Source organism: Sparus aurata, chromosome 3, assembly GCF_900880675.1.
Source record: "Sparus aurata chromosome 3, fSpaAur1.1, whole genome shotgun sequence".
NCBI classification, from domain to species: Eukaryota; Metazoa; Chordata; class Actinopteri; order Spariformes; family Sparidae; genus Sparus; species Sparus aurata.
Window position 1 is genome coordinate 7,807,682 of NC_044189.1, and position 24,006 is coordinate 7,831,687.

At 42.0% G+C, this 24,006-nt stretch overlaps 1 protein-coding gene across 1 annotated transcript; it reads right to left on the bottom strand.

The window, feature by feature from the left end:
• Positions 1-585: 585 nt before the first annotated feature.
• sall3b (spalt-like transcription factor 3b) lies at positions 586-11,431 on the bottom strand. Its single transcript, XM_030410882.1, has 4 exons — positions 10,529-11,431; positions 3,158-6,100; positions 2,730-3,073; positions 586-1,495 (listed from the first exon to the last, which is right to left on the bottom strand). Exons 1-4 carry the CDS (start codon positions 10,608-10,610, stop codon positions 1,103-1,105), a joined length of 3,762 nt encoding a protein of 1,253 aa, XP_030266742.1. The 5' UTR covers positions 10,611-11,431; the 3' UTR covers positions 586-1,102.
• Between the last annotated feature and the right edge of the window lie 12,575 nt (positions 11,432-24,006).

Genomic DNA, 24,006 nt, shown 5'->3' on the forward strand with positions numbered 1-24,006 from the left:
ACCAGTAAGTCAAAGCTGAACCATTTATTTTACTTTGTTTACGTTTTTTAAAAAGTACAAGATCATATTCCAGATAAGAAGGCATAACGAGCTTTTAATAGGTGTTTGTCCCAAAATTATTCCCAGCAATTTCCAAGGAAGTCTACATTAATCTGGGAAAAAAAAACTTTGACTATCTGATGTGCTTCTGGTAAATGATGAGGTCGTTTTTTGAAAATGTCTGTGCTCATCATCTCACAGTGGAGATGGACTGCAAGATGTCATGTGCATCATAAAGTTTGGTAAAGAGATCATTTGAAACACAAAAAATTGCTGCATACAAAGGTGATGTATGCTTATGAAAACTGATTGTAACAAAAATAAATTATTAGAAGTAGTATTTGTTTAAGTTTTGTCTCGGAATGTACTGCAGTTTGAGAAAAGTGCAATTTTGCATTGCATTTTGTTCATGAGTGTACCTCTGAAGTCGTTGTTTTTTGCAGAAAAAAATGCAAAGTCACTTCCATAATGCATGCAGTCAAGCAAGAGAGCTTATTGTCATGATGAAGCTCAAGCAGTGTGTGAAATAACACCAAGACAAGTGGGCACATTTCAGTGTTTAAACAGACAGAGGTAGTGAATTGAACATACAGACTGTTTGTTCTAGATTTTATTCGGTCCAAGTGTTGTTTAAGAATGACAATGTCTCACCAAAACATTGACAGTAGCTCACTGCAACTCGTAATTGTGTGTATTCATGAGGATGGTTTGTGCTTTGCACTAGCTATCAGCACTGGGCAGCTGTCCGGAGGAGATAGCAGACTCTTTGCATTATTGATTTGAAAATACATATGTCCCCTTCTTCAGAGCGACCATACCTCCAAGCACCGTAGGGATTCTCAGGTACAAGTTGAACAACTTATTTTATGTATAGAAAAAGAAAACGTTCACAAATGACGGCAAAGTAAAATAGCAAAACGTGAATACCCTACGATTCTCTGTCAATTGATAAAAAGTTCTTTTTTAGGTCTATATATAATACATAAGAACAAACAAGGTGTTTTACAAATATTTAAACGTCCATAATAGATTGCATAAGTTTCAAGTCACCACGCAGCTTTTTTCAATTGATTCCAATTTCTTTGCTGTCATCAATCAGCATAGAAAAATGTCTATTATTTCCCAGGTCCATGCCCGTCTTGGTCCGACTGGTGATGGGACTTCCTGCGGTGCTCACTCTGTCCATGCCTGCAGTCAGAGGATGGAGCTGAGAGATGCCTCTGTTCTGAATCACTGAAATCTCGTTGTTCTTCGTGGCCAGGCTGTTGGCGATAGCTGTTGCGTAGCGGTTCCAAAATCCAGGGTCTACATTCATCGCTCGAGCTGCCAGGTCCTTCTGAAACATCTCCCCGAACTTCACCGCCTCGCCACCCAGCAGGGCCATGGGGTTCTCCACCGACAGCCGGCGGCCTCTCCTGGCTGGTGCGTTGTTCCACATGTGAGTTCCCATATGAACCTGGAAATGACACAAGATGTTAGATTTGGATGCTTTTATTTCAAAATGCGAACATGTTCAGCCAGGATTGTCCCAGTGACTATCAAGCACCCTGCACTGAAAGAGTTGTTACTTCAGTTCCATACATTAATATGTTAAATGAATGAGTGTTAAATGTTTCAGATATATTTTCTACACATCTATGTTTACAAGATCTTCGTAGTGTCGTTTTTTTAATCCCAATATTGATTTACTGTAAAGTTATTTGTTTATCCATCAATTTTGAAATAAGATTTATTGTTTCAATGATTTTTCCAAGAAAAAGTGGCAAATATTTGCTGGTTTTAGCTTTTCAAATGTAAAGATTTGCTGATTTTCCTTGTAATGTGTTACTGTAAACTGAGACATCTTTGGAATTTGGCCTGTTGGTTGGACAAAAACAACAATTTGAAGATGTCACCTTAGGGTCTGGCAACGAAATCAATCAACTGATTAAGAAGAAAATCAACAGCAGAATAATCGTTAAAGAAAATATTTGTAAATAGCATCGCTACATTTTTTTTGCTTTTAGAGAAAATGAAAAAAAGGATTAAGAAAAGGTCCGTAGGGTTTATTTATTGATTTTTTACTTTCCTTTTGTTTTTTGATAGACAGATGGAAATATGATAGGACTCTGATATGAACCGGGTGTAAAAAAAAACCTGTTGAATCTGATGTGCATTGACTTTTATTTTGAAATGAGAATGAAATGCTTGTGGTTCTCCTCATTATCTTTACTGAAACAATTAGAGATCATTTGTTTCTGTTTTTGATAAAAGTGGAGACTTCTGCGCTTTAACAGGAAGTTGAGGGATCGTTTAAATGTACGAACTGGTTTCACTTTCTGCTTTTGCTTTGAACTTCTTTTTCCTGGGACACAGAAGAAAGGCGTATTTATGCAAAATAACCTGTGACTGATTTGTTTCTCTGCAACTGGAAGGAGTTATGATGCTGCAATGCATCAAAACACTCAAAGACAGGCCAGGAAGTGTGCTATTATCCAGTGCACAACACAACACAGAGGCAGTCCCACTACGCTTTTATTGGAAGCACATTAATTAAACCATTTTATTAAAAAATTGATGGATTAATATATTTCAGCGGTAGCTGTAGAGAACCCTCCATCATCACATGAACTAATATCTAACCAAAGGAAGACATTTGCCACCAAATAGGTTAACAAAGTGCTCAGCTTCAATCCAGACAGCACATCTACCTTCAGATTTCCTTTCGTGGTGAAAGCTCTGCCGCAGATGGAGCACACAAACGGTTTCTCTCCGGTGTGCGTGCGCTCGTGGATCTGCAGGGCGCTGGCCGACGAGAAGTTCTTCCCGCAGACGTTGCAGTTGTGCTGCTTCGGCATTCGTCGTGGAGGAGCGGGGCCGAGCAGGGAGGTCATCCCCGGGCTGCCGACTGACGCGTATGCCGGAGGGATGTGGACGCTAAACGGCGGGTGCTGCCCCTCTGCCGGGTTGTTTGGGTGATTGTGACTGTTCATCTCGGTTTTTATCAGGCCTGACGAGGGGCTGGTGACCAGGCTGGGGATGCTCTGACCTGCAGCTGAAATGAAAGTAACGTTAGTCAAACTTTGGATGGAGACGTCGTGAAAAGAAGACTATTTGAGCACGCCGAACTGAAACGTACCTCTCTCTCTGCTCAGTTGGAAGGACACACTGTAAGGAGCCTCCTCTTTCACACAAAGCTTGCTGGCCTGTACTCCTCTGGGCTCTGAAGCACAGTTAGGAGACTCAGATTGCTCTCTCTTCACCGAGGCTGCCAGAGGCTCCTGGGATTCTGGCCTGCTGCTGTTCACCGCAGGAGATTTGATCGTCATGCCTTCTGAGCTGCTGTGAATTGGAGACGCCGATACACGAGGCGAACAGGAGGATTCTGACACATTTGGGCTGCAGTTCTCCACCCTTTTCTCCGATAACGAGAATTTCGAAATGAGGTGGCTGCCGTCGCTAAAACCATTTGTGAGGGATTTCAAACCGAAGGAGTGGTTCAGGCTCATGGTGGAGTCGATCATCCTCATTTGGTTCTCCAGAGCAGCTATACTTGAAACGACAGCGAAGGACTTGGGAGGAGAGTTACAATCAGAGATCAACGGTTTGGATGCATTCACGCCTTCCTCCATGTTTTCAACCCCTTCCTCCTCCTCTTCCTCGTTTTCCTCCATTGAAATATCATCAATGAGCTCGTTGCTGTTGCTGCTGAGACTGTCAAAGTTCCTCTCGTTGACAGAGAGATCGCCGTCCATCTCCTGCAGCCGGTCCACCAGCGTCGAGTCCGGAATCTGCCCGATCATGTGCATGCGGATGTGCTGCTGCAGGACGACAGCGTTGGTGAACTTCTTCTGGCAAAGTGGACACGAGTGCTGCACCTGAACGGGAGGATTCTCCCTGTGAACACCGATGTGAGCCTTCAGGTTGCCTTTGGTGGTGAAGGCCCTGCCGCACACTTTACATTTAAAGGGCCTCTCCCCGGTGTGAATGCGGTAGTGCATCTTTAGCGCGCTCTGACAGCTGAGCACGCGGTGACAGAGCACGCACTGGTTGGGGTCCGTGATCTTCTTGTCGATGTTCTCCACCAGCTGCTGGAGCTTTGAGGTTTCAGATGTTTGCATAGAGTCCAGGAAGCCAGTTGGGAGTTTAGTTTCGTCTGAGTGGAGCGAGAGAGGCGAAGAGTTGGAGGCCGGGGATGCAGAGGTGAAGGGTTCAGGCGTGGTGGCCACAGAGGGGACCGTGCTGCTGGTTGCTTCTGTTACTGTGTTGGCTCTCAGTCTAAGGGAGCAGTTCTGGGGCAGGTGGACCCCCTCTGTTTTCAGTATATTGGACGCTTCTGTCTCACGGTTTGACTCTGAAACAGGAGAGAAATGAGCCTCACTGCCTCTGTGGTTAGGTGACAAAGATACACATTCAAAGGGAGCTGGCTGGTAGGGAGATTTAACGGATGGTGTTACACTTACAGGGTCATTCGAGCCTCCGATACTGCTCATAGTGGAGGAAAGCGGAAGACCCATAGTGGCTGGCAGAGCTGCTACAACAGGTTTGCTATCCAGCCACGAGGAGACAGGTTTTTCAGGAGGGATGGACATCCCATAGGGAATCCCAGAACTCGTTGGCACATTGTCTAGATATTCTGGCACCGGGTAGGGGTTCATCTGCACATGAGGATACTTCTCTTTGTGCCTCTGGAAGTGCACCTTTAAGTTCCCTTTTGTGGAGAAGCGGTTGCCGCAGATGTTGCATTTGAAGGGCCGCTCTCCTGTATGCGAGCGCAGGTGTATCTGCAGAGCGCTGTCGCTGCCAAACACTTTGGCACAGAACCTGCATTTATGTTTGAAGAAGGGCTCCTCAGGGTTGGGCTTCGTTTCGAACAAGGACACGTTAGGCAGTTTCCCTTTCCTGTGCTTCATTAGGGCCGCGAGAGGGTCAAGTGCGTTAGCTGTGGCGGCGATGCTAGCCAAGGGATTGGGGAAAATAACGCTGCTGGGGGGGCTCTGAGGTAGAAATGGCAGGCTGGAGGATGAGCTGAGGAGGCCGCTCTGGCCCAGGGAGAGCGGGCTGGTCGAGCTCAGTGTCTGAGTGCAGCTCATGCTGCTGCTGCCTGTGTAAGGAGGCAGTAATGTGGAGATGCTGCTGCTGCAGCCGGAGTGAGATGGGGTTGAGTTTTCTGAGGAAGCTGAGGTACATGTTACATCTCTAAAGGTGGACTGCCCGCATACAGTTTGTGAGGGGGGGCTTTGTGACTTTTCAAGCACAGAGGACATAGAAACAGCAGCCTGTCCGTTGACGATGGAAGGCATCGTCCCCGACAGTGGCAGGATGGGGGGAGGGATGATGCCTTGAGAAGGGAAAGGGTTTGGAGCCAGAGACAGAGCTCTGGAGACTGGGTTCAACGCTCCCTGTGTTGGTTGTCTGTTCATGATGGCAACCTGGCTGCAGATCTGCTCTATAAGCTGCAGCTGGTGGACCTGTTGTTGCTGCAGAGCCAGCAGGTGCTCCAAGATCACCGGGATGGCTGCTGAGGCTGCTTTCCCTCCAGTCCCGCAGCTGTTGATTCCCTGGGAGAACTGGGCCACAGCCACCCTGGTGCTGTGGAGGATCTCCAGCGTCACGTTGGTACTCGGCATGCTGTAGCTGCCAGCAGCTGGCGTCTGAGGGGAGGTGGACTCAGCTGAATCTGGAGGCTGAGGGCTGGAGGTTGTGGTGTCCTGTGGGCGATGCTCGAGCTCCATGGCTTCATCCCGGTCGACGCCTTCCTCTAAATTATCCAAACTGTCAGTGTCATTCACGAGTGTCTCTCCCAGCTCGAAGCCAGCGTCCGTGGACTCTGCTGCGGACGAGTCGCTGGATGCCACACTGGGAACCGGAGAGGGTCCGATAGGAGACTCCTCAGGAACTGGCATCTGCTCATTGTCCTTCACTATGAGCACCAAGGGATCGTCAGTGCAGACTTTGTGATGCTCACTCAGTTCAGTCCAAGTGAAGAACTCAGCACAGCATTTGTCACAGATGTGTGTCTCCTCACTGCTGTGGTTGCAGCCTCCATCGGTCTCCTCTCTCTCCACGGCCTCAACGACGCCTGAAAGCGTGAAAGAAAAAAGACAGAACTGTTCATTTATTGTCCAGGCACACATTTTCCTTTATCACGCTGTAGTTAATCCTCACACACACAGCAGTGAGTCCATCTTTCCAAACTCGTGTTGTGTGGACGGGCATTGTTCAAACCCAGTGAACTTAAAATTCCACAAGAGACCCCGAAGTGTCCAAAGATAACAAACATGTCGAGCTGAATTACAAGGAGGGTTTTGTAAAATGATGCAAAACACATCCAGGAACGGACCAAGTGATGAAACATTTCAGCTAATACAAACAGAGTGTGTTACATTGTCAGTCAGTGTGGAAAATATATCTTTTATAACTATGATGCTGGCTGAGAGGAAGCTGACAAGAGTTCTGAGTTTTAACTGTCTTATTTTTCCTTATTTATATCTGAAATTATATGACAGGAAAGACAAAGTATTCCTAACAATTTAAACGCTCACAGCTATATTTTTATTTTCTGACACCACTTTCAATCCTCAAATTCAACAGGCTCACATTAAAGCGTCTGACAGGCCTTTTTAAACCCACACCCCCTGTTAATAATCTTTACGAAAAATCAATAGAGTTCACTGAAGTGATGTGACCTCTCAATTGTGCATTCAGACAGATAATGAAATTCAGTACAGTATATTGATTTATTTATTTTTTTTGGTTCATTCATACATTTCACTAACATGGCTCATCTTCATCCTGAAAAAAAACTGCGCAGTTACACATATTTTGCTCAAAAACCTGAATTCTGGGGTGAATTTGCAGCCATTTTATGCTCCAATTATGGATTCATTATTGTAACTGTATTACTGATCATGCCCACACTCTGATAAGTGTACTTGTGTTTTCCAATGTCCACTAAATTGTAATTCTGTAATTAAAAAGTGGATTAATTTCATTTGTATTTTTCATTCAATCGGGAATATTCCCATTGAGATTCAGCATCTCTTTTCCAAGGGAGTCATGAGTAACTGATAATGATAGACATTTCTACTAGAGCAAATAACTTAATGATAGGTGCAAAGTTTGCCACTCAAACATGTAATCAAACTCTAAATTTACAGGAAAATCAAAGCAGGGAAAACCAATAAAAGAACCGAAATATCCTGATTTGAACAGGACATGATATATATTTGTTGTTCTTACTCCTCATAATTACAGATTATCATGGTTATATATATCAAATAATTATGTTTGTTAAAACATGTCTTTCCTTCTGTTTGACAGCATTTTTGACATCACAGTTTCCCTCTTTCTTCTCTTCCAGTAGTTGTTATTTGACGTTCTGTGAGAAAAGATTTGACACGACACCAGAATCACTGTTGCATCTGCTCAGGCTCTGCCCCATTAGGAATCAGACAGCGATACCAGATGGAAAGATTTGGGGGGAATCAATAGTAAATTATTGTTACATACACTCGGGCTTCCCTGCACACATTTAGGGGGATAATAATTTAAAGGTGCATTACGTAGTTTTTGGAAAGGAATGTTTATCAGAAGATGAAGATCTTATTTTTTTACGTCGAAAACAAACGAAATAAACAAACTGTCTTTGTTTCCAGGACAGAATAAACAAACTGACGTTAAAGGACGACTCAGTTTCATACTGTTTCACTTTGTTTATATGTGGCGGACCCTGCCACCTTCTTAGCTTCAAACAGTGTTCTGGTAACCTTATTTTCCTCTGAGAACAGCTTGTTTGTTCAGTTAATGAAAAGAGAAATATTCCTGAGTTTGTATTATTACCTCGTCAATATTGTAAATATTAAAATTCTGCGTTTAAATTTCTTCTCCAAAACTACATACTGCCCCTTTAAAAAGGACCAAATGCAGCAAGATGGATATTAAGAGATTTAGGTTTGACATTCATTTATTTGTTTAATATAAAAAAAAAAATTCTGCCTCATAATCAGGAATCATAAAAGATGACATCAAAGGTGGTGTGTGTGTGTGTGTGTGTGTGTGTGTGTGTGTGTGTGTGTGTGGCCGGACATATGTGCTGCCCCTTTGTTCTTAAACACAGTAAATGGGGACATAAAGTGATTGAAGCTTCTGTGTGTTTGTGCTGAATTTGAAATGCGTGTGTGCGTACGTGCACGCAGTTCGTGCGTGTGTGTGTTCGCGTCTCCAAGTGCAGTCAATACACTCCAATTATCACCATGTTTCACCACCTGAAAGAGTGACTCTCTGAGCGCAACACACTCAAAACAGCCTCGTGCAAACACACACACACACACACAGAAATCTCAGTATTAATGAGTGATACATCACAGGCTGGAGGTTCCTATTCTGTCACATGTGAGACGATTAAAACTGATTTTTACTTGTTTTTTCAGATCAGAAAAGACGAGTGTATCCACAGCCGGGTGAGTGAAATCTGTGTAAAAGTCAAACTCGTCAGTAAATAGTCAGAGTCGCTGGCTCACCAAGTGGGTGGTCTGAAGATCACCAAGGCGATTCAGCAAACACAGGCGCGAAAACACTTTCACTGTTTCAGCTCAGGATTTTGTCTGCACTTTGTCAGATTTACTTCCAGGAACAACAAAGAAGGGATCCGTTTAGATCTTAAAGCTCAGAGTATATTTCCAGATACAACAACTGAACTGATTTTACATTTATTTTAAATTGTCACTCTCGCTCAGTCCATACTGTGAGGATTACAGATTTATGTCGGTTTCTCGCTGTGTAGTTTGGCGAGGAGTGAAAAAACAAAAACCACGAAGCCGCAGTTGGAAAGCAAACAGACTCTCAGCCCGGCGTTGATGCCCCTCTGCCTCTCTGCGTGACCTCCCGGCTGCAGAGGTCACCGGTTCAGATGTACTAATTGTATTATGATCCAGACATGGAGCACTTGCCCCTCGCAGGGTGAGGCTGACAAAGGTTAAGTCAGCAGGCTCAATCAAAGCCCCTGCCTGGCTGCAGGGCGGTGGGAGGGCCCCTGCCTCACTCGACACCTTCTCACAGCCACAGATAATCAGAAAGTGTCAAATAATTTGACTGAAAAAACATGAAATGAGCTGTGATGGTGATGATTTAAATTACTGCTTGAAATTAGCTCAGTCCTTTGCAGGCCGTTTGCTTTTTTTCGTTTTTGCTGCTATAAAAGATGAACAAAGTCGACATTAATCTAAATAAATACGCACATGTTGAATAAATCATATTGCATTAGATTAATTTAGATTAATTCAAATTCATGAGCCATCAGTTAGGATCTAAACCAGAGATTGTGCATGAAATTTAAGAGAACGCATTCAAAACTCCATTTAAAATTCAGTCGATTTAAGAAAAAGACATATCTAATAGTTTAAAGGACAATTTATGGTTAAAATGTTGTTGCTGTGAGTCAGTTCTCGCCTGTGAGTGCTGATCGCAGGGCTCAAATGACGTGCAGGCTTCCCTGCATGAACATGATAGAGAAAATTAAATCGTTTAATTAAATATTGAAATATTGGAAATGATGTAAGGCCTCTGGTGCATCATAACACAGGCTGGCAATACAATGAGGAACTGAGATCTGATGTGTACAAGGCAGAACATTTTAAAATAATATTTATACACTGCTGGAAAAACGTTTATACTTTCAGATTGAGAAATACTACATGTTAATCTGTTTCGTTTTATATATTAATTTGCACATAAATTATAGCAGTCTAACAGTAAAATACAGAGTTTCCAAACATGTAAATAGATTCTTGAGATCCTCGTTTTCGTTGCAGATTATTTCCTCCTGGTTTACGGTGTAAATGTTTCTGAAAATGTGAAAAGTTTTACTAGCTGACAGGAAGGCCTCACACACAATCTGCAGAAATACATAAAATACATCATCCTGTAGTGAGTGTATTTACAACAAGCCCTGTTTTTCTTACTAAATTGTAAAATATAAATGATATAAAACACGAAATTTGGTTTCATAAGTGAGAAGTTTTCGTCGTTTTGTATTATTTGTATTGTTTGTGTCCCGCACCGTGTCAACATGGTCCACAGTTCATAAATCTGGATCTGATTTTCGTTAAAACGTTAAAAGCTAATTACATTTTTCATCCTTAAACCTATTTTTTTTAATTTAATTTTTAAACACCTTTTAGACGAACAAGGTTTGTTTTGTCAGGCTTCAAAACTGAAACCAAATAATATCAAAAATCAAGTCAGGCCGAAACAGGAAAGTAAAACCAGCATGAGTCACTTTTGTTTTCTGCTAAGTGCGCAAAATAGTTTGTCCACCGTTCATTTCAGATATTTTTTTAGACACAGAGCCACAATAATCGTCAGTAATATCACATTTCTCTACTCAAAATGTTTTATGTTTGCAGTTAAGTTCTGTGAATGAATCGGTTCTTTCTCGACAGTCGCTGCTGTTTCTCAGCAGCTGAAGTAAAAGCCAGCAAAAGTGCTCTGAAGCCTCCCGGACACCTACCATCGCTGCTGAGGAGTCCGCTCCGTGTCGCCTCCTCCTCGGACTTCAGGTGCTGCGGCTTGGCTTGCTTGCGGCGGGACATGTTGATCTCTCGCTGCTGCCTTCCGCCGACTCATCTACGAGCAGCGAATGGGACCCTTCAGCGGGAGCGGGGTCGGTGAAATAAGCGGACGAGGCGGCTGGTGTTGATGCCCGTGTGCAGATTGCGCATGTCAGTGTGATTGTGATGGAGGAAGGATAATGCTTTTACGACTCTTGCTGCCCTTCGCTGGGTGATTGGCTGCGCTCCAGCCGACTCACGCTAGATATGGAAATGAGGGATGGGGTTTAATAATAATTAGTTCACTTCCTGTCCGGTGCGCGGCTGCTTTTACGCACAAGTCCGAGCAGCTTCGACATGGTTCAGTCCGACCCGAGGCGCTGTGAGTTTTCTCGAGAAGTCTTGGTTTGAACTTTGCGGCCGAGTGCTTGCACGTCACTCAGGTTTAAGATGGACTTGTTTCCATCCTGAGCTCCTGGATGAGTCTGTGCCAAACGCTCCAATTTGCGCTGAACTGGATAGACGGATGTCTCGGTTGAATCTGTCGCCTCACACACATCGAACAACACAAGCAGCAGCAGTCATCCTTCCACAGGAGGATGGGCTTTATGTCGAGTCCGCGTAAAGTCCAGAATCGATGCGTTAGAGGAGGCACTTCTTGCGTAAAACAGATAAATCGCGCGTAAAGTCAAACTTTGTGCGTAAAAATCGCGCTCAGGTTCGCAGATAGGTCCGATCTCAAAGTGGTGGCTGTCGGAAGTGAGACTCCCTGGTTTGTCCGAGGCAGTACCGGCGCTCTCCTTGTTGCCTCCGCCTCCGGTCCATCATTAGCTGCCCTTCAGCCGGCTGCGATAGGCTACTGCCAGGATACCACAGGAGGTGTTGGAGCCCTTGCTTCATTTGTTACGACCTCCCACAATTTGGCGCCATTATAGACCGAAAATGTCTCAATGTTGGAGAAGAAATCTTCCTCCTGAGTGACGATCAGGGATGTGAGGAGTTTGTAATCTTACTGGAGCTTTACTGTTGTAGTTTTTGCATAAGTTGCAGTGGTTCGTTGACATTCAATCACTAAACACAGGTCATCGATTTCAATTAAAGCTCCCATTTCTCTCTATAACTAAATGTTAAATGGAGCCAAACATCAGAGTTTGAAGTGTATAGTAAAATCACTTTGGGTGTTACTGTTTGATCCTCCCTCCACGGACTGTAGCTATTTCAAAGCGGAGAAAAGAATGAAGCATACTTCACCAAAGCTGTAATCCCTTTTCGCCAGGCATTGTCCCAAAACTTGTAATTATGTGGTATTAAAAGATGCAGCTGGGGGAGGACAGAATCAGCTGTTGATAATTGCAAGTACTACACAACAGCCTGGTATTGATCGGCATGTCTCCTATTCCCCTGCTATGGAGAGATAAGGAGGCCCCACTCCTGCCGGAATATAATTTCTTCTGACCTATCAGGTTTCTACAGACTTATGATGAATAGCCAGAGTGGCCGAGAGCGCTTATCTGGGAACTCAACCCTCCTTGATTCGATATTGATTCTTTGTAACCAGCGTCGGCGCACAAAATCAAACTAGCAACTACTTGACCATGATCTCTTCCAGATTCTAACTTGGCCTCCACCAACGCTGACTGCAGCCACAGCCTGGAGCACCACTTGAATTATTTTGTACATCTGTTAGAGGAACAAATAGATCACTTTGTATTGTTTAGTATAACAAGCTACCAGACAAGGTAGTCGGAACAAGTTGAATAAACAAATTACTCAATAAATTATTGTAAATTTAACTTTTCAGTGTATCAAAGTGCTGCAGGAAGTACGTTAATGCATGAAACGGCACCAGATACAGTCCTAATCGCACAGTCATAGCATGTAACATATTCCACCACTGTGAAACTTAAACTGTTTTAGATTTTGTCAGCAGCGTTGGTTCAACCCTGTAGTTCATTTTGAGGGAGTAGTTGCCGTAGCCACAATTTTTAGAAATACTGAAGTCATGATTCCAAGATTAGGGCGATACAGATAAGAATGTTTGTTTTCCTGTCCTTTTTTTGGGTTCTGTTTCCTCTGGTTTGGTTGGGAAAATGACTCAGCAGCCTTCCGGTTATACTTTTTAATCATCTCCAGATTCTTAAAAAGTGACTAAAGGTCTCATTTTCATGTAAATGTTGCAGAGATGCAGCCAAAGAAGAAAAAACAAAAAAAAAAAAAAAAAAAAAAAACATAACAGGCATATAGGCTGATATATGTATAGATGTCAGTTATGCTTGATTATGTTTATTTTTATCATATAAATTGATTAATTATTTTTTGTTACTATTAGAATATGTTCACATGCTTTAATGCTCAAAATACAAACTGTATGTTTTTCCTCCTGTCTCTTTTAAGGCCCCTCCTCCTGAATACCCAGTCTGCTCTGATTGGTCGGCTCACACACGCCTGAGCCAGCACCGCTAACAATAACAGAGCAGCTGTGCCAAATCAATGTCTTTGTGCCAAACGAGCTGTAGGCATAAATTATACAAACGTGTGACATGGTGTGATGTCACCAAGTCATGAAATTAAAGGCGGGACTACTGATGAGGCGTTCAAGGAGCAGTGTTTTCTGCCGGAGAGAGGAGCCCCTGTTGATGCACACTTTGAACTTTTACATGCTCAATAACCTCTTTAACACACTGAAAGACAGGAACGAGTATAAACAGGCTCCTTTAGTACCCTTAAATATATATAAATATATGCTGTATATGCCTCAGGATCTAATATAATGGAGCAGGAGAACTACATTTCAAAATATAAGCTGATGAAGTCAGTGAGTTACTCCACCCTTGTTTTGACATCAATCCACAGTTTCAATAACTGGAAAACTTTAACTGTAGGCCTCACAAAATTACAGTAATTACGGCATTTGGGTGGCTGTGGCACACATTAAACAAATTAAACCAGCGAACTGAAAAAGACTGGGATTTATACACCAAGCTTCATTATAAGTGATATAATCCCATTTTATTTAATTTGATTCTAATATGAAGCCAAAATATGTCATGATAGCTTAAAAAGCATCAAACATACTTAAATAGTTAGTTTATTTGAGGTGTGAGTCATTGCTTGCGCTCCTGATTGTCACCAAGAATGAAGTACTCTCCTTATCAACCTGAAAATTGAGTCTGCAGAGTTGAGAGGACAGGTTTCCGTCCGTATGAAGATTACAGTACAGTGTGTGATTTACTCGCAGCTGAATGCAGGAACGTCCTGTCAGCTGAGGAATGTGAGGGGCTGCTGAGCGGAGCGCGAGGCCTCAGATGGAGATATGACAAGCTAATGGCTCCCGACCCGCCGCTGAGACCGACGGCGATCAACCACGAGAAAAATGTGCAGCGATATGTCAGAGTAAAAGACATGAGAAGACTTGAGGACCAAGAGGGAAGACTTTATTCCACTGGAGGTGTTTTCAGTCAGTATCTGAGCGGCATGTAAGAGAGGTTTGAGGAAGATTTTGCAGTTTTAAGCTACATGTTTATGCTCTTAAACCTCACTGACATGCCAGTGGATCAGTCATTACACACTCAAGCTGCGCAGCCAAACTTTGTTCAAACACCAATATTTCATTTGTGCTTAGATGAAATATATTAAACATTATCAGACAGTGTGGACTATATGGATTTTTCAACTGCTGTAGAAATTGAGGGCAGAGCGAAAATAAAAAGCTTCACTTATGAGGTGTACATTCATAATGAAAACCACCCACGGTGAGGTTACTGACCACAACTAACCGACAAACAACAAGTGCCGGGACCTAACAATGGGCGCTTGCCATTGCAAACTCACCACTTCCTTTACAGAACTGAAAAAATCAGTCATTCTAGCTCAACCACAACAGGGTCATTGGTTCGAAAACACAGGTTGTTTTATGACTGATGCTGTCATTTCTCCGTCAGTCTCATCCGGCTCTTTATTGGAACAATCTTTGCGTTTCTGGTTCGGTGGATTCCGGCTTTGTTCTTCTTTTTCTCACAGTTCTTTGAGCGGCTCGTTTCCAGACTTTCGACCACCGTGGCATTTAGCCAAGCGTGTCACTGTGTGTTGAAGAGTGGTGGGGACAAAAGGGCGGAGAAAATGTCACCTAGTGGCACACAGTTATGTTTTATCTTGATTTTATTTTAAGAGGTTGGTTCTTTTCAAGGAATACAATTCAAGGACTTTCGATTGACTTTAAAGGACAAATTATTTCAAAATAAAGACCAATAATTGATATAAATATTCACATATAGTAAAGTCTAACCCAGTAAAAGTTGTGGGGACGTAAAGGCTCAGATCTTCAGCATACGTGATCGTACGAAGTCAGAGGAGAAACTATTTAATTTCATCATTTATATGATTTGTTAGTTAATTTTTCTCGGTGCAGACAAATTATGCTTTTAAAAATAGACGGGCACCACAGCGTCCCCGGTGTACCTGTGACCTGTCCCTTCATCTAATGTTTGCAGATGGAATACATTTATTTTAACGAGAGATAAACGATCAGATTAAGTGTTAACATGGTTTATAGGTGCTAATGTCTTCCCTCTGAACAGATTATCAGAGGTTAACGCCACCCCTCTTGGTCTGATTGAAAATGTATTCAGATCAATCACCATTCAGCTCAGAAGCACCACTGTGCCTGTGCAGCCTCCGAGCTGTTTTACCTGCATCTTGTCCAAATATATGTCCACCATCTTCTTTGTCGCCTCATCCCGTCCGTCTCTCAGCGCCTCAGGTACCAGATCACATCGACATCTGATGAGCCGCAGCGTGTGGCGCTCTGCAGGACGTATTTCAAAAGGGGCTGAGGTCATATTTCACCGTTTCAGGGCTGAGGCGCCGCCGTGTATTAATTAAAATCCAAATACCCTGTATTGATTGTGTTATCAGGCCAGTGCAGCCAGGGCCCGGAGTATTGATCCGGCCCGTGATTTATGATCATTTTCAAGAAAATTCCTTTTGTGTGATTATATGAGGAAACAGAGGCTGAGTGAGTGTAATTCTTTTAGATCTATTCTGTAGCAGTGGAGGTGGCGGGGAGGCTAAACGGACTGCCACCCCGAAGCCCCTCAGAGGAGAGATATTTTCATCTAAAAAATTGTTATGATCCCGAAGCTTTCATTGGAAAGTAAATCAGATGGAGCAGCAGACCCCACAGACTCGTATGTTACTGACTGAGGCTGCAGCCTGTGGCTCTCTGTGCCTCACACTTCTTATTGGAGGCTGCTTCTAATGTTGGAAATGTAGAAATTCTACACCATTAATGATTTGACTTAATTTGCCAAATCATAATCTAACCTCTTGTGGAGCCTCCATTGTTGTTTTCAAACGAACAGTCTCTCCTGCGGCAGCTCCAGTAGTTTCCTGAAAGGATGCTGAAAGGTTGACAAACTGTGTGTTCGTCCACAAGCGGCCAGCTTGCAGCCTGGCGAGATGGATTTACGACGTCACATGATCAAGGCAACGTCTCCACTAGGTGTCATGGAACCAGGGTAACCAGACGTTAGACCAGACCAGAGTTCTTGTTGGTTTAAGCCTTATAAAACTTTAAATACTGATCGTTGTGACTATTCTGGTGTCACCCTGCAGCCAGCTCTGCATTGGTTACAGCAATTTGCACCCAACACGAATTATGACTATTACTTATTTTTAGCTATGTATTGTCTTGTCTTATTTTATGAATTAGTAAACAGCTACATTGAGGGAGACTTTATGACATGGTTGAATTTAAAAAGACCTAAGGTGGGAAATTAAACCATCCAATGCTGATGGAGCCCAGTGTCCTGGGACCTGGTGAACATGGGTTTTACTGCTCATTGCCACCATGCCCAAGTGTCCATGCCCACCCCAAACTCCCCTTTCCAGAATTTCCCCCATTCTCATCCGGTCACCCTTCATGCAACCATTTACCCCTCATCCTGCGGTTTGCAGAAAACCTACAATGCCAAGATTTAATTCTGGCAACTGAGCTGGAGGATCTACAAAGTCAATCATTTCATCCTCTGGTGACCAAAAATGTCTGTACAAACTTCAATCCATCCAACGGATGAGGAGACATTTCACTAAAAAACCAAAAACCTGCTTGTGGTTCTAGAGGGAAAAAATCAGGGGATCATAAGAGTCGTTAGGATTCATCCTCTGAGGAGCACGAATGTCTTTAGAAGCTTTTGTGGCAATCCATCAGACAGATGTTGATATATTTCAGTCAGGACCAGAGCGGTGGACCGACCGTCAGACACTGAGAAATGCTGCGAGCACGGCTAAAAACAAGAGCCTGATCGCTCCGGCCCGTCCTCACGTCCCTCCAGAGAGACCCAATTGCAATTGTCAAAGCCGATATGGAAGCTCGGACGGGCTCCCTGCAATATCCAAAACCTTCACTCAGCAGTTATTGCAGCTGAATGGGAACAGGTCCTTCATCCCAAAACACAAAGCAAACGGGGAATAGACCAAAAAGAAATCAAAAGTGAACAAAGAGGGATTGAACAGAGAGCAGAGAGTGATAGACAGCAGCGAGACAGGGCTGTTAGGTTATGTAGACTGAAGGCTGAGTGGCTGGGAAATTTCTGATCGCTTTAATTCACTACACCCAACCTGGCCGGGCTCTCTCCCCCTCTCCGCTTTTATCTAACACTGTGTTTCTGTATTGATTTTTTTTTTCTTTATCTTCCAGCCTGGATAAGAGGACAGAGAACTACGGGCGTGAGAGTGAATGGAGAACTTTTCCTGAAGATTGCTGCTATTCTCCGGCTTATTGCCTCCTGTCCTTCATGGTTTCACATGACGTCCCGGGTGTCAGGATCGCCTTCAAGCTGTAAATGAGGAAAGCCGATGATACCAGTCGGACTGGGATCAAAAAAAGGGGGGGAAGGAAATTGGCGGAGGAGGAAAGAATCAAACCACATCTCTGAAAAAAAAGTGTGAGGTAAAATGAAATCGGTGTAAATATTTGTTGGAGGAAGAGGAGAATATTTCCTTCGGGGGAACTTTTTGTTGTTTGAGGGAACTCAGGAAGGCGTTGGGATAATCTCTGCATTTAGAGCAGCATGGGAGAAGCAGGAGCGCAGATTAAAACACCTCCTCGGCTGCTGTTTTCTTACACATAAAAGCCTCGTAACGACGTGTTGTGGACTTGTTGACATGCGGGCTCACATGACAACAACCTAACGGCAAAAAAAAAGAGAAAAAAAAAAGCTGCAAAATGACGGAAAAAAACTGCATTATCGCCTCTCAGAAACTTGCGTGCCAATTGCAACAATGGATGCAATAAAACAGCAGTTAATTACAACCTTTGAGGAAGTTCATCTGGGAGTATCAGTCGCCCTTCTTTACATGAAATGCACAACGCCCTGCCATGACAGAAAACTCTATTTAACGGGGGGGCGTTTAAGGTGAAAGTGTCAAATTTTAAATTAAGAGAAAAAAAAGACCAAACTTCTCAGGAGGCAGAATCTGTTAAAACAAAGAGGAGCTGCTCCTGAATGCACCAGCAGGACGCCTCTTTCTTGTCCCAGAAAACAATTAGACGGAACAATTGTTGCGAATAAGAATGGACTGTTTCAGATCAAAGTGAAAGTAAGAAGCCTTTTGAGAGGCGACTAACAAAGCGGACTACCTGCAGGAAGCCTTTTGTCTCACTTACCGCATTAACAGAAGAAGCATTTCATATTAACTCTGACAAATAGTCTGAATCACTTCATCTGAGAGCAATCCAGAGGTTCCCAGGGAGGGGTTTTTATGTGTCAGGGCTCCAGCTAAAGGTTGACGACATGACAAACAAAATTCTACTTAAACAATCAGCACACTCAAGTGTTTTCTCAAGGACTCTGACTTCAGTACTGTATTTAAAAATAGCTAGGTAATTGTTGTTGCCTTTCGTATTTCCATTTTCTTTGACATTATTCTTCTACTCAGCTACATTTCAGAGGCTTCATTTATTGGGCTTGCCTTCGTGGAGTAAAACATTTTCAATTTTTTTTTTAAATTTCAGCCTTATTTCACCAGGAAGTCCCATCGAGATCAAGATCAGGTTAACAAGAAACACGAGGCCAAAGCAGCCGGAGTGCAAAATCACACGAATGCAACATATAATCACGTGCACCCTTCACCTCATTCCTCATGATGCCTTTAAATTAATTCATAAACATGTCTAATTTTAGATCTCTTTGTAAATTTATCCACGTTCAAGATGCAAAGTTCTTCCCCCAACCATGTCAAAGGGATATTAAACCACTCGGTGTCACGTAGCTGGTAACTTTCAGAGCTTCGAAGTGTTTTTGCCGCTGAGAAAAAACTGAATCGCTAAATTTAATGTAAAGGCCAACATGTCAAGATGTCAGAGAGCATCATATCAATGCAGTATCGCTTGTTGATTTACATTTTCAATCTGTTAACTTAAAAGAAGCCGGCAGTGGACTTGTTTGTTTAAAAGGATCATATCGAGGCATCAGTATTCAATCGAGACCAGTCAGACAACTCTTGTACGTCGGGTAAAATTTTGAAAACAGGATGTTTACTTGTGATGGAGAACTGTACAGAAAAAGATCTGAATACGTCTGAAACACGCACTAGGCACTGAGCGGAGCCCTGGAGGCATCTGTGACACGTCAAAGCAACACATGCGAATATTTTTGAGCTTCCTGGTCCAACGAGGCTCTCAGTAGGACACAGACACAGGACGGAGTAATGATTAGGAAAACTCATCCTGACGCACACCAGGAGAAAAAAACATCCTCATAACTCGGAGCGAGAGGCCAATAACTGCAGGGAACCACGGCCCGAATCTTGTCCTGCCACGTCACCGGAGCGCAAAACTAAAGAAAGTGAAAACCCCGATTTGTTCGCGATAAAGAAACAGAATCTTACAAATCAGGAATGAGGAGCTGAGGCTCGCTCATGTCTGTGTGAGGTTACAGATCCTTGTGAAATCTGAAGTTAAACCTCTCAGAGATCCTGCAAACAAATAAAGGTGTTGTCCTCGGCCCAGTAAAAGGAGTAAAGCCCCTGTCTGTCTGCGTACAATGAAAAGGAGGCGAAACTAAAAGGAGCCCAGACTGATTTTTATGTGAATGTTGACTAAGAATGGTCTCCATCTGTGTAAACCAGCTCAAACAGTGACTTCCTGTGAGTAACAGTCTGAAGCCTGGAGCAAATCACTGATATTTATCATGCAAGATGGCACACATTCCCAGGGTTACAGTTTGACTGCTGCTGCTCTCATTCTGGCTCGGGCCTGCTGAGAGACAGAGGACACTTTTTAAATTGTTTTTTTTTTTTTTAAAGCCCCCAAAACACCAGGATTGAACAGTTGTAGGTAAGACTGTTTTCTCCTTCATTGCATTTGTTTAAGCCGCATTGAACATCCGGCTGTGCTACAAGACATTATGGATGTGTGGAAGATGTTACGCACTGGATTCAAAAAGACAAATAACCTGTTTCAGCCTTAAAACGCAGGTAATTCAGTCACCTTTCTGACGGCTAGGAAGGAAATTTGAACAACTTGAAAATGAACTATGTAGTTTTGGGGAGGAGCTTTTAATCAGAGGAGAAAATGAACATGCTGTCCTCGAAGGATCACACATTTAACTCATCACTGTTTGCCACCATATCTCCCTCTCAGGATGGATTATATATATATTTCTAAGTGTATTATGACTTTAATAATGTTGTGGATATCACTTCTCTGAGTCTGAAATGTTGTTTCCAAAATGACATAGTCCATCGTTAAGGTTTAAGAGCCGAAGTTACCAGATTATTCGATCACTTCTGTCTTCTGTTAGCTACGTGCTAATGAAACCGGGGGAATAAATGAGGAGTCCACTTGCAGAAAACAGAAGATATCTCCTTTTTTGGTTTCTTTACCTAAATGATTGGGGTGGCTTTTATTTTTTGCAGATGAACCTATAATCAGAATTATCCAGGAGATCAGTGCACATGATGCTGTTAGTTATGATCTTTATTCTATATTTCCCTGAATATGTTTAGCAAGAACTCTACTGGAGTTAAAATACACTTTCGAGGCCGCTTGTTTTTTTTACTTGGGTATTTCCATTTTCTGCTACCTCATGCTTACACTACACCACATTTTGGAGTCATATATTGTACTTTTTACTCCATTGTATTTATTTAATAACCGTAGTTACTAATTACTTTGCATTTTTTTTTATTTTTAGTCTTGTTGGCATTCAAAATACGAAAGCCTGTTATGTGATATCAGATCCGATCATCGACCTGGCGAGTTTTCATAGAATACAGTATATAAATACATGCAAAAATATGTATAATTCACTTTACTTGCATGCAGTGAAGGAATGTAAGTAAGCACATTTACTCAAATTTTGGGATAAACTTTTTGTATTTTTTACTCCACTACATATTTTTGATAACTTGAGTTACAAATAACTCTGCAGATTGCTTCATCGGAGCCAAAGTAGCACATTTTTAAATGAATTAATTTTATCGACAAATGGATTAAACTGATTATATAATTCTCCAATACGTCAACCAAAAGTATACGATATATATGTTCATGTAAATATATATATAGTTTAATTTTGATGAGTACATTTATTGCCAGAAATTGATGTTTGATTCCTTATTATTATAATTATTAAAGTCCGAATATTTTATTGAACATCTTTACTTTTGGTGCTTTTTACAACAGTGGCAGGTGGAATGACAAGAGACTGTTTCTTTAACTTATAGTGACAGTAAAGTAGCTCTCAATTTAATTGAACTTATACATTAAATATGATGCATTAATGAGTTTTTTAAGCCTCATGCACAGATCATTTAAAAAAAACTGAGGAGGAGTCACTGAAAGAAGCAGACATGAACAAGATGTCAGCTGAACTCCCTCCCTCCCGTCCTCCTTTATCTGATATCAACATGTCTTATTGACGCTATCATAACTCTTACAGCATGTCCATCCATCACAGCAGATGTGGACGTGATGCAGGAGTCTGTCTTCTTGTAAAGAAAAACATCTTGGCATCAAAGTCACTGTTATGAAAGACAGTAAACTCATTGAGAGCTTCTCTTTTAAAGGTGTTTTGTGGCGTTTTAGCATGTTTCACTGTAAGTTAATACGCACCCAGCAGTGTTTTTCTTCACTTGCCATCGCCCTCAGTTGTCACCCCGGCTTCCCACGTATTAATGATGCAATAAAAGGCAGTACAGGAGGAGCAAGTCACGGGTAATTGCAAAGTCATGCTCCATAGGCCCAGTGTGGTTTATTTGATTAACCTCTAGTGACAGGTCAGATGTTGGGAATATGTTTTTCAGCCAGATGATCATGGGTCATTTATGACCTCCTGCTGAAGGATAATCAATAGCTGGATAGACAGACAGGCAGACAGCTGACAGAGTCTGTCATCAGGGTCATGTTTGTATTATGTCTGGTCCTGAGGCGAACGGACCGGCAAATATCATGATACTGTTGAGGCCCGCTGACACGTTGTGACAGGGCTGGTGTTTACAGAGAAAAGAAAAGAAAAGAAAAGAATAGAAAAGAAAAGAAAAGAAAAGAAAAGGAAAGAAAGAAAGAAAGAATTTCTGAATAAGTGTGGCCTAAATTAAACCCAGTAAATATTTCTGCTTCTACCTGCCTCACCTCCTTGTTCTCTGGCGGTGGACCGAGCCACAAAATGGCAGCATGTGCGTCAAACAGTCCATTCAAAGGGAGGCGAGGGGAGGGGGCAGGAGGGGGAGGGAGAGAGAAAAAACAAATGTCATGCGATGCAAACAGTAAAAAGAGCCCAATCTGCTTTACAACACTTTTACAGCACATCCTGGGCCGAGCCTCACTGGCTGCCTGCAGACAAACCCTCTCTCATATCCGGCCCGCTCGCTGCAGCTCGCTGTCGTCCTCTCTCACTGGCTGCTGCTGCACTTTTAAACCGCCACCCGCTTTGAGCTCTGTGTGCCTGTAAACAAATGCAATTTTGCATTTCCTGTAGTCTAGACACAACTGAGGCAGAGCTGCAGCAGGTCTCACTCAGACGTCTGTCGGGGGAAAAGAAACGTTTTACATCTGTAAAACAACTGACATGATAAAAGAAACACTCGAAATGGTGACAAGTGTGGACTGTACAGATCTGTTGGGGATCTCTGTCTCCTTTAATGAAATGTGTTCAAAGTAAGAATACTGGTAAACAGCATTCAACTTAAGTGTAGTAAACAGATTCACAAAGGACGAGATGTCGAGTTGGAGAACAGATTTTACTTTCAGACAAATTAGTAAAACCCCCAAAGTTATCCAAAAATTACAGCTCATAAGAAAAAAGGAAAATTTCCTTGGCAAAAAACAAAAAATCCTAAAATCTGACTATCTTTAAGCCCTTTACCACCCTTAGAAATACTTTAAAGAGCCATAAAAATTGTTAAACATCCTAAAAACTCAACACAAAATATTAATTATCCGCAAAAATATTAAACAAACAAACAAACAAAAAATCTGAATAAAATCAGGATTTTAAACAATTAGCAACTTAGAATTAATTAAATCCTAAAATGAATTAAAATCCCTGAAAGAAACACCCTGAAAACTTTTTAAATGCAATAAGAACTTAAATCCACCCCCCAAAAAACAAAAAAATCCCGAAGGAAAACCTAAAAAGTCAAACTTAAAATCAGTCAAATCTTGGGAATTTTTAACAATAAACTGAAAATAAACAAAAATTTAACCTTGAAAATAATTTTAAAACCTTTGAAAAATTCTTAAATTTCCCAAGTTGAGAAATCTTTTAAGATAAGATTTGATACATAGAACAATAAATCCTGATTGAAAACCTAAAATAAGTCAAAAATAACCCTCATGTAAATGTATTACACTCAAACCCTGAATCCATTTTAAAAGTACTTTTAAAGCCGTTAAAATTATCAAAAAAACATAGAAAAAGAATCCTCCACAAAATAAAATCTTTCAAATGTGAAAATACCTTAGAAACCTTAAAATCACCTTAAAAGCCTTAAATGTCTCACAACAATTCACCTTCCATAAAAAACTTTAAATACTTTAAAAATCCTAACATCACCACCAATTGTTGAAACATTGTTGTAAACATTGTTGAAATAAGAAAATACAAACTTTACTTTGACTATAACTACACTATATTACTAACCAAATAACAATTCTTTAAAAAAACTAAAGAAATCTTTTGAAATCCCTGAAAAATCTTCCGCTGAAAGCCCGATAAAAAAAAGTGGACTGTGAGCTTAAATCATGTGATCACACACACACACACACACACACACACACACACACACACACACACACACACACACACACGTCCTTCCTCAAAATCCTCAATGTTTGACACATTACACTGTGTAATGAAAATAATTCATAATTACAGCCTGTTAGCAGATACGTGGTCAGTGAAGGCATCGTGCCTTTGAACAGCAGCCTGTGTAA